This window comes from Macadamia integrifolia, chromosome 1 (assembly GCF_013358625.1).
Source record: "Macadamia integrifolia cultivar HAES 741 chromosome 1, SCU_Mint_v3, whole genome shotgun sequence".
NCBI classification, from domain to species: Eukaryota; Viridiplantae; Streptophyta; class Magnoliopsida; order Proteales; family Proteaceae; genus Macadamia; species Macadamia integrifolia.
The window spans coordinates 12,362,750-12,374,427 of record NC_056557.1 but is presented as its reverse complement, the minus strand read 5'-3'; the positions used below and the strand labels follow the sequence as shown (position 1 = coordinate 12,374,427).

The window sequence follows — 11,678 nt, the reverse complement described above, 5'->3', positions numbered from 1 at the left end:
TTCTCCGGCAACATCCGCTAGACCAGTCGTTACATTTCAAAATTATCTCACCATTCCCACCACCCAACCCCATCTATTCTTTTCGCTTTGTGGAGATGATGAGTGCGCGCAGTGTGTAGATGATGGATGCGCTCCAGGGGGAGGGTCTCCAAATGGCAGGACCTCCCCTCAAGTCTCTCTCTCTCTGGTGCGTCCCTTTTGGTGGTGTAGACATTGCATTTTGACACTTTGGGGAGATCCTTCAGACAATAATGACCAGGGGCTCGTTGAACTCCTGTGGCAATCGTGTGACGGAATGACCATTTTACATCTCACATAATTTTGGTATTCGAGCTTTCCCAAATTGAGATGATTATCATAGGATAGCCTTGTTTAGTCATTTGAACATTTATATAAAATTTCATTCAAATCTGACACCGTTTGGCCCTCGACTAGTGCAAACAATCATTGGGCCCCCCACATTTCGTGCAATTTTGGCCACATTCCCAGATAACTTTGGTGTTATGGTGTTGATCACCATATGGATGGAAAGAACTTAGAAAGAATACCCAAAACTATCATTCTAAATAAGCTACAGTTAAAGGCTACAACTAGACTTCTTTCTCAGAAAGGTCATGTATATTAAAAGGGATGAAAAATAGGGGAACTAACTAAAAAAAAAAAAAAAAAAAAAATTAAAGCTAGCCTAATGCTACTAATTAGAATCATCATTTATTAATCATCTAGTTTTGTGCATTAATTAGATTACAGGAAGACAATTTTTTTATTTATTCCCTAGCTTATTAATCATTTAGGACCCTAATTTGTCCTCAAGCATTTATTAAAATGAAAGGGAAAGAAACAACCAAATTGGTCTTGAGTGGAGAACGGATCAGCTGATCGTACGAGTCAGTGATCAACACCTATCCTTTTTTTCTCAGATATACCCTTCTTTATCCTTGTAATGACAGAAAGTGGGACATGTATTGATCGCTGACTCGTACGACCAGATGATCGTACGAGCAGTGGATTCTTTCTCTCCTGAGTGGTGGCCTGATCGCACAAAAGCCCAACACATGAAAAAAAAAAGAAAAAAATGCTCGCCCAATATGCAAAGTACATGGAAGCAAAATAGAAAATCTTTAAGCAATTAAACTAGGGGAAATCTAGAAAATCATCAAACAAGAAAGATATTCTTCACTGAACTTGATTTCTTGTTTGAAAATTTGAATATTCTCAGCAAAAAGCATATTGCAAGGTAAAAGATGGATTTAAGATGATAGTTTCTTAGACACATAGTGCATTTCAGGCCGGGATTGCGGGGTAGTGGCTATACATGTGATTGCTAGCTTCATAACAGAGAAAAGCTCTTCAACCATGTCAATCGTGGGAGGAGAGAGCCTTTTGTCCATCAGATCTCTCAACAACATCATTTGCTTTGTGGATGGCAGTACTGAGTATGATGATAATAATGTAGAGATGAGTTCACTTGGATGCCTTCCCATCAACACTTCTAATGTCAATACCCCAAAGCTATAAACATCACATTTTCGAGTCACCTTCATCGTGTAGGCAAGCTCTGGAAGGTATGGAAGTCCAACAAACATTTAATTAGACTCTTAAAACTTGAAATTTAATAGTTCCCTGACTCATAAATGGTAAGAAATGTATAAAAAAATTCAAAACTTATTTATTAACAGTAGTAACTCAATTTTGAAGTTTATGATGATGAATTTTTTTTTCGAACTACTAATAATAATGGCTTGATTGATGAAAATCTGTTCAATTACAATGTCTCACCACATAAATTATTAAATAGAAAAAATAATAATATACAAGATGCAAGTACATCTATAAATATCTTTTTTTACAATTAGGGAAATGGTGAATTTATTACCTGGAGCAACATATCCCCATGTCCCTACTTGAGAAGTCCAATTGGATGAATCGGGCTTTAAAAGTCTAGCGATGCCAAAGTCAGACACACATGCCTCATATTCTTCATCCAACAAAATATTGTTGCTCGATATGTCGCGGTGAATGATTGGTGGTGAACAATCATGGTGCATGTAAGACAAAGCATTTGCCACACCTTTAATAACATTAACCCTTTTTATCCAATCCATTTCTGATGCAACCTCATTGTTGTGGAGGATCTTAGCCAAACTTCCTCTCTCAAAATACTCATAAACTAGAAGGGAGTGCTGCGCAGATGAACAAAAACCATATAGCTTCACAATGTTTCTGTGTCGCAGTTTTGTCAATGCACAAATCTCATTTCTAAATGTTCGTATGTTGGCATTCTCACACTCATCAGGTAATGGTTGGTGAAGCTTTTTCACAGCGACTACTTGATCAGTTGACAGCGTTGCTATGTATACACTTCCATATCCCCCCATCCCGATGCAATATTTGGCATCAAAATCCTCAGTTGCTTCAACAATTTCTTGATATACTATTCTTCCATCATAATTCCATATTGAAAATAAATCTGTATCATTTGTTGTTGTTCTTTGGCCTGTTTCAATAATTCTTTCCCTTCGGTAGACAACACAAGCAATACTAACAAAAGCAAACAGAAGAAATAGCACACCTAACAATGGAACCATGACAGCAATCAGGATTTTGTGGTCTGGTCTTTCCTTTTCTCCTTCCGGAAAGGATAATATGCAAGGTTGCAGGCCACTTGCATTGCCACACAATGCTTTGTTGTTTCTCAAAGCTTCTATTGTAGCATTTTGAAAGGCTCTGTTGTTTGGAATCGGACCCCCGAACTCATTATAAGATATATCAATGGATGTCAAGCTAGACATTCCATCGAATGCGGAGAAAATAGTACCTGAGAGTTGATTGTGGGAGAGATTTAACATTTCCAAGCTCCCTAAATTTTTAAACTGTGATAATATCTCTCCACTGAGCCTGTTTTGACTAAGGTCCAATTGAAGTTGAAGGTAAACTAGATTGCCAATTTGAAATGGAATGCTTCCATAAAATTTGTTGTTGCTTAAATCAAGATATAATAAACTGGAGCAGTTCCCTATTTCTTTTGGTATGTTTCCACTCAAACTGTTTGTTGACAAGTCAAGATATGTTAGGCTGTTTAGCCTTCCAACTTCTAATGGTAAACTGCCAGAAAGTTGGTTGTCACTCAAGCTAAGATTTAGCAAGGATATCAACTCACCAAATTCCTTAGGAATTTCTCCCACCAGGTAATTTGAAGAAAGATCAAGTTGACCCAGTTGACTTAACATCCCAAGCTCTGGAGGTATCTTACCTGTAATATTGTTCCCAGCCATCTGTAGAGCTTGCAAGTTTTGGCATTGTCCCCAGGTCGATGAAAGTTCACCATGCAATTGATTATTGCTCAAATCAATGTAAATCAGATTCTCATAAATCTCGAAGTCTTCTGATAAGTTTGCTACAAGTTGGTTATTTTCAAGTCGAACTCTAACTAAGCTTGTGCAGTTTTTGAAGCCTTTCGGAATAAGACCTGTGAAATGGTTGTTACGAGCAGTGAATTTTTCTAGTGATCCACTCATGCATAACCCTTGTGGCAGACTACCTGAGAATTGGTTATTTGACAATTGTAAGCTAACCAATTCCGTGAGATTTCCTATTTCTCGAGGGAGTGATCCAGAAAGTTGATTTTCCAGCAGGTTCAAACTGGTGAGCTTCTGTAGGTTTCCAAAAGTGGAAGGGATGCGTCCAGTTAGATTATTGAAGGGAATTTGTAGGTCAACCAGACTTGTCAAATTTCCTATTTCTAGAGGAATCCTACCAGAGAGTTGATTCAGAGGGAGGTATAAAATGGTTAGGTTTCTCAATTTCCCTAAAGAGGAAGGGATTGAACCATTGAGATTGTTCAGAGGTAAGTATAGAGCAGTAAGTGACTTCAAATTTCCTATTTCTTCAGGGATTGAACCAATTAGATGATTATTTTCCAGGCTGAGCGACCTGAGCTTTGTCAAATTTCCAATTTCCTTGGGAATGAAACCTGAAAGTTGATTTTGGTACAGGTATAGAACGGACAGATCTCTCAACTTTCCTATAGATGTAGGGATTGAACCAATGAGACTGTTTTCATACAAAGAGAGCTCATGTAGTTTGCTCAAATTACCTAGAGATTCAGGTATGAAACCAGAGAGGTTGTTGGAGTACATGGTCAGAATAGTAAGGTCTTTCAATCTTCCCATACCGTAAGGTATTGATCCACTGAAATGATTCTGATCAAGAAACAAGATTTTAAGAGTGGTAAGTAAGAAGATTTCAGTTGGAACTAATCCAGAGAGCTGATTCATGGACAGATCAAGGTAGTTGATAACCGACAGGTTAGTAACGTTGGATGGAACAGTGCCAAGGAATGAATTATTAGTGAGATTGAGACTTGTAAGAGCAGAAAATGAAGGAAAGGGGAAGTTCTCAACCATACCTTGTAAGCCCATACTTGGTAAGATAATTTCAGTGATGATTCCCCTTTGATTGCAAGCAATTCCAATCCAACCGCACCATGGGTCAGATCGCAGAGAGGAATTAGTTGCATTAGGATGAAGTAGTGTCCATGAATGGAGAACAGATTGGCTTTGGTTGTTGAGAGTATCTTTCCATTTGAGGAGAGCATCAGCTTGGTCTACGGTGCCAGTGCTGATGAAATTGAAGGCATAGGAGTTGGAAGAAGTAAGAAGCAGATTGAAGAACAGGAAGGATAGGAGGCAGAAAGCCATGTTTGTGGTTGCCTTCAGCGATTCAAGAGTAATGGGAGCTTTATAGTACAAAAATGAGGACACTAACTTGCTCTGTTGGGTCGAAAGGAAAAAAGGACTAATGGAGAAGTTGAAACTTTAGCCATCCTTGAAAGTATTCGGAAAGATGGAAATGTAGGACTAATGGAGGACTTCATTTTCTTATCAGCGATGCATAATTGACTAATGGAGGACTTCATTTTCTTATCTTCTACACTCTAATGCATGATTTGTCTCTGGAAGTTATATTAGTGGCCCATTTATTCTCTTTCTTCCACGTAAAACCAATCAAATAAATCTTCAAAGGGAAGATTAAACAACTGTGTGGGGAGCGAGGGGATAAGTAGGGGTGAGCACATTGCACTAGAGGGTGGGTCAAGAGGATGCGAGAGATACAAGACAGTGGGTTGCAGAGTCGCAGCAGAGAGAGAGAGAGAGAGAGGTGCTATGGCGTTGGCAGTGGAGATGTGGTGGATGGATTGAACGATTGAGAATATTTCTCATCTCATTCTACAGTCAATAGAGTGTAGATTTCTCTTCCCCTCTCTCTGAAGGATACTCATGTATGCTCCCCCATTTGCCCAGGTGATAGCATGGAGGCCACGCATTCAGGTATATTTCTTCATCCCATATGTATATTAGGCAAGAGTTTCTATGACCAGTTTCATTGGTGTTGGATGAGGACAAAGAAGGCCGAAATGACTTAACCACCCCCTTCCTCTATTTTTTTTTAAGGCAAATAAGAGTACTTTCTGTGAGGGACTGTGGCCCTGCACCAACGAAGGGTTCAGTGGGAGCACAATAGGAAACATCAACAGGATGGACATTTCTGCTATTACTTGGAAACATCTAACTTGCTTTGTTAGGTCATCTTTCTCGAGTCATGGAGTAGTTTATGGGTATAGGAACATCAATCCTTAGAAGTATGTACTAGGAAAGCTGAAAATAGAAAACTAGTGGAAGACTTCATTTTCTTGATCAGCGATGCAAAATTGACTGTGGAGCTACTGATGAGGAATGATTTATCTCTTGAAGTTATATTAGTTGCCCAATTGTTCTCTTTCTTTCCACTTACTACTGAAAAGGAATGATTCTTCTCCGGAAGTTAAATTAGTCACCCATTTGTTCTCTTTTATTCCACCAAAAATTCAGAGTTTCTCATTCACTCTTGACATGACACATATTAGTGGCCATGCCATATGAAATATGAAAATGAGTTCGAGATAAAAGATAAAAAAATAAATATAAATAAATAAATAAAAAGAGGAAAGAAAAAAGAACGATAATGTAAGGTTGTCAATTTAGAATCGATTATGAAATCAATATATTTAAGATCGAATCAAATTGAATCAAAATACATCAATTCAGTTTTGGTTTTAAAAGCTGAAATCTTTTCTCGGTTCGACTCCACTTTCATGATTGAAACCATTGAATCGAATAAAATTATATTATTTTTTATGATTTCAATCAATGTAAATGATAAATTCCATTTCTTTTTAATATTTTAAAAAAATTTAATAGATTATGACACTAATAAATAAGGGGTATTTCTGATTTTATTTTTTTAAGTAGAAGGGTATTTCTGAGGTTGAAGATATAAAAAGTTGCCCCAAATACCTCAAATAAGACCTAAACTAAATATAAAATCGAATAAGAAATAGAATACAAAATGAAAATCACATCAAATTAAACCGAGTTGAAATCAAACTGAATGACCGAAATCAAACTTTTTTTTTTTGGAGTAAGAGAACCAAATCGATTGATACCCTTAGAATAATGAAAACAATAATCCAAGGAAAAAAATTCTATAAAAGTGAAAGAAAAACTTATTTATTTTCTTATTCTTGGTTATCATTAGTAGAACCATCCCCGCCTCTGGAAATAAGTGTATTTTCAATGGTTAACACTGAACAAGAACCAATGAACCATCACCACCTCCAGCATGGAAATAAAGAGCTTTATATATACATATATATATATATATATATATATGACCGCTTCAAGTGGGTTCTCCTCCATCAACAAAAAAGCTTCAAACTTCAAGCTTCAAGTGGCTTCTCTCTTACCCTGTAAGAGCTTTGTACATTGGCTTATCATCCTTAGCCAGTGATGGCAACTCTGAAACGTTTTTATTTCATCTCTTTGATTGTTCTGTCAATCTGTCTAGCATCTTCTCCGGCGACATCCATTAGACCAGGCACTCCGGCCAGCTCCAAACCAGGCTTAAATTTTGTAATAGTGGCGAAGGAGTTTTTGTTTCGTCGGAAGCTTGGTCTAGGGAAGGCTCCTGGACCTCCCAAAATGTTTGACAAGGGTGACGGCGGGAACGAATTTCATCCGTGAGGTTATTAATGTAAATTTGTATCATGGTTTTCTTGATTTTTGTTTGTTTAATGTAAATTTGTATCATGGTTTTCTTGATTTTTGTTTGTTCCTATTTGTAATGTTAAGCACTTTTCTTGGGTAGATCCTATTTCAGTGGGAAATTGATGAGTCAATCCACCTACATGTCTTGCTTTTACTGCTATATTGGGAGTTACTCCACCTATTACTTAGGGCCCGTTTGATAACATTTTTGCCGTTTCTGTTTCAAGAAACGGGAGAAACAGAAATTTTCATTTTTTGGAACAGAAACAGAATTTTGGGTGTTTGATAAACCTTTGTTTCTTGTAGAATTTTTTTTTTTCCTTCCCAAAGAAAACTTGCCAAAAATCTGGCAGAGGTAAGATTGCCGCTTGATCTGACCAACTGATTTCTAATGCACAATACAAAACAAAAAAAATAATTAAACAAAATTAAACCAGACTCATAAACTTCATGCGCATGGAAATCCATAGTAGCAGAGAAGTACTTGTGCAGAGAAAGAAAAATCATTCCAAATAAAAAAAACAGAGAAGTAGTAACATAGGTGAGGGTAATCAATAATGGTTAAAATCACTTACCTGGAGGTGTTCCCCTTACTAATCTTTGAGATACGACTTCGATTCTCTTCGATCTGTAGAAGTTGAAAGACAACAGCGAAAATGGCTCAAAAAAACCCTACCTACAAATATCCACAGCTTTCTACAAAATTAGAATAGAAAAATGCAGACTCAGAACCATCACTAACCGAAATCATAAACCTGCAACAAGAATCTAGGGTTTCTATCGAAATTGGAAGAAGATTTTGCCTACCGAATAGAGAAGAGATCGTTGGCTTAACTTGAAGCTATGTTAGGGTTCTTGAACTATTCCTTAGTGCGCCAAATTTCGTGATGGAAGCTCGATCGACTTTGCCTCTCTTGTATAGTTCCCTTTTCTTCCTTTACAACTCACTTGTGGTAAAGTGATGAGAAGACATGATGGAGGTTCACGGGTGCTCCATTGGTCTTCACGAGGGTGAAAATTAGTGGAATCGCTGCTTTGGGAGGTGCAGCTTTGAGGAGTTGTACGATGGAGGAGGTTGTGTTCACAACAGAGGGAATGGGGCACCGTCGACTGTTGAAGGAAAATGTCGGGTTTTGGGGTTAAAATGGCCCTCATTTCTGTTTCAAGAAACGGCGAAATGAGTTCCACTCGTTTCGTCATTTCTGTTTCTTGAACCATAAATCAATATAAATTCTTATTTATGTGTCAAAAAACGACAGAAACGGAATAGGTTTATCAAACGCTTTTTGTTTCGTTTCTGTTGTTTCTTGAGACAGTAACAGTAAAAACATATTTCTGGAAACGTTATCAAACGGGCCCTTACTTAACGTAAAATAGATAGTGGATTTGTTTCTGTTTTTTGTTGAATCTTTTTCATGACTCGATAGATAATTTGATAAACCAATGATTGTTTGAATTTATTAATAATTTTCTGGTACGTACTTCATCTTGCTTCTTCCAAAATAAATTTTGTTTGCTCCTAATGGTCTTATGAATTGTGTCTTAAATGCTTGGAATAGGGAAGTTTTTGGCCATATCTCTTCCTATTGTTTGTCTATTACTATTAGTTATCCTCAACCATTGGAGAGTATGTATTACTAGACCTTGTACAGCAAGCAAGTTACAAGAAAATAGGAAAGTCAATCTTACGTAATAGGAATGAGTTCCAAAAGATAACAAATCCTATCATTAAGAGCTGTACATATCTTGTGAACTGCTCAAGGATGATACACACGGTTAATTAGCATTCAATACACCCCGTCAAGGTGAAGGTGCGAGGGAGCGGTTCTTCATCTTGTCCGTTAGAAACTGAAACTGAAACAGAAACCATGTAGAGGAGAGTCTTTTTTTTCGTACTTCCTAATGAACTGCCCAATGGGACTTTACTCTTGCACACTAAAGAGGAAGGGGGAATGATAGGGAGAGGGGGAGACACTAAATACAAACTCACAAACCCATGTGACAAGAGTCCAACTCCTGACCTCCTAGTGTCAGTGCTCATTATGTTGGTGAGTTGATCAATGGAGGAGATGAACTGAATATTGAGCTTGGGTTTGGTAAACTTGTCCCATCAAAATGGACATCACTTTCAACATGCTTGGTGCCATGCCGAAGGTGGAGTTGGTAGGTTGTTCTAATGATTTCAGGGTTTGTCTTTTTTGTAATTCCTTTTATTTTATTTTATTTTATTTTTCCTCTTTGACTTTAATAAAATTATCTTAAAAAATAAAAAATAAAAAATAAAAAAATAAAAAAATAAAAAAAATAAAAAATAAACACTGAATTTGCGGATATATACGTAGCATACAAATGTTGTTAGACTCACCCTAAGACAGGGGAATGTGGAAGACCAAGCTTGTGAAACAAGAAGTGTAGCCACGTGAGTTTTGTTGTGGCATCAGCAAGGGCCTTATCATCAGTAGAAGATCTAGCAATCGTCTTCTGCTTACTAGATGTAAACAGAAACAGTTATCCATTCCTCTATGGAGTCTGAATATAAAGTATTGGCGGATGCATCAACTGAAATCTTGGTTGGAATCTCTTCTTGAGGAGCTTGGTATGATAATATTGAGGCGACGTATATTTCCACTAATCCTGTATTTCATGCTCGTACCAACCATTTGCATATTAACTTCCATTTTGTATGTGATAAGGTTTCAAAAAGAAAATTTATGGTTCAATTCATTTCCACCATGGATCCAGTGGTTTCAGTTTTACATAAAAAGTTGAAGATTCGCTCCCTTGATTCCTCAACTTGATGGGGTGTATTGACTAATATTGATTTACCATCTTGAGAAGGGAACTCAATATTCGGTCTAGCCAAAGATCTCTCTAAAACGCCCCACTTACCTTGTCACGTATAGCTATGTTTTCCCTCGTATATAGTCTTCTTATTGATCAACAAGTCTTTCCTAATTTACAATATACTCTCTTTGTACAATATAACTCTTCTTCAAGTCAATGAATATGAAACCATGAATTGATAACCAGAGGTTACCAAAAGGAAAAATTTGATAACCAGAAAGCACCAGCGACTTAGGCGGTGAAGGGTACTACGGGATTTGGAGCTATGGAATTGAGAGCTTCTGCGTTGTTGGAAACAGTATTGTTACATTATCTCCAGTTTCGTTGCTTTGGGCATTGCTGTATGAGATACTGTTAAGTTTGTCTCGAATTCTTGACCCGTTTTGAAGATTGACCCGATCCGACATATTTTGGTGGCGACCCGAATGAGAATTTTTCTGAGATCTGTGATGGAAGCAGAGGGTTTGGGCCGATAGGCCCAAGCCCGGAGCCCATCACTGATCTCATATAGGGGTGCGGGGGCTACGCCCCCACGGTATGGTTCGACCGGATCGACCGTGACCCGATGGGTCGAACCGCTATTTGGAGTATATATATAATGTACTGTTACTTGTTGAGAATCATTGTATTCTAGGGTTTTCACGAAGCTAGGGTTTCAGGGCGAGTTCTTCCTCGCCGCTGCTAGGGTGTAATCTTTCTTTTGCATAGTGAATCATCTTCTTCTTCGCCCGAGGACGTAGCACACCACCCTGGTGTGTGAACCTTGTTAAATCTCTGTGTCGTACGGATCTATTGTCTCTCTTTATTCGTGTTTCTTGGTGTTTGATCTAACAAATACCATCTTTTCCATTTTTTTTATTCTTAACTAATAATTATTTAGCCTCTTAACTAAGCATGTAGCCTCTACTAGGGTCACCACACTTTGGCCAGAGCCTCCTTATTTTATTTATGAGGATATTTCCAGGCCAGGGATGTAATAGGAAAGCTTCGGTTTAGATGTATCTGAGGTTATTGAGTCATTTCAGGCCTCCTTGTTGCTGATGGCATTGTCGAAGGTGGGAGGTGGCCTGCATGGTATTAGTTCTTTTGGATAGTTAGGGCCCATTTGATAACGTTTCAAGAAACGTGTTTCTGCCGTTTCTATATCCAGAAATAGTAGAAATGGAAGAAAAAGTTTTTGATAAAACTGTTTCGTTTCACTTGTTTTCAGAAATTGAAATTGAAATTTCTACATATTTATGGTTCAAAAAACGACCTAGGCGAAACAAATTCTACTTGTTGCCGTTTCTGAAAACGACTCGTGACCATTCTTTCGTTGGTTACTATCGACTTCCAGAAACATGACTTATCAAACACCTTCAATTCCGTTTCTGTTTCTAGAAACGAAAATTTATGTTTCTTAGAAATGTTATCGAACGGGCCCTTATTTTGTCATGTTATTTCTTTGTAATTCTCTCATTCTTTTTAATGAAATCTATTTATTGATCTTAAGTAAAAAAAAAAAAAAAAATGTTAGATTTACTGAGCCAATATATCGTTTTCTATATGCAAGCAGAGAAATCATTTCATATAAAGAAAAGAGAAATAGAAGAAGGATGCTTGTGTACACTTCGATGATGGGCTCAGAAAAAAATTTCCTTTTTCTTTGTATTAGTCCTTTTGGCTGATGAGTTGAAGGGAAAGTGCTATCTCAACTTTATACAATCATATATATATATATATATATATATATTTTTTTTTTTTTTTTTT

At 37.3% G+C, this 11,678-nt stretch overlaps 1 protein-coding gene across 1 annotated transcript; it reads right to left on the bottom strand.

Moving 5' to 3' along the window:
• Window positions 1–1,238: 1,238 nt before the first annotated feature.
• LOC122078404 (MDIS1-interacting receptor like kinase 2-like) lies at window positions 1,239–4,638 on the bottom strand. Its single transcript, XM_042644408.1, has 2 exons — window positions 1,877–4,638; window positions 1,239–1,558 (listed from the first exon to the last, which is right to left on the bottom strand). The coding sequence occupies exons 1-2, from the start codon at window positions 4,419–4,421 to the stop codon at window positions 1,251–1,253; spliced, it is 2,853 nt and encodes a 950-aa protein (XP_042500342.1). The 5' UTR covers window positions 4,422–4,638; the 3' UTR covers window positions 1,239–1,250.
• Window positions 4,639–11,678: the final 7,040 nt, after the last annotated feature.

Bases quoted from the DNA above. Each gene is read 5' to 3' on its own strand.
- LOC122078404 (XM_042644408.1), bottom strand. From the start codon at position 4,421: ATGGGCTTACAAGGTATGGTTGAGAACTTCCCCTTTCCTTCATTTTCT. The intron at 1,559-1,876 runs GTAATAAATTCA...CATACCTTCCAG, and splicing joins ATGGGGATATGTTGCTCCAG to AGCTTGCCTACACGATGAAG.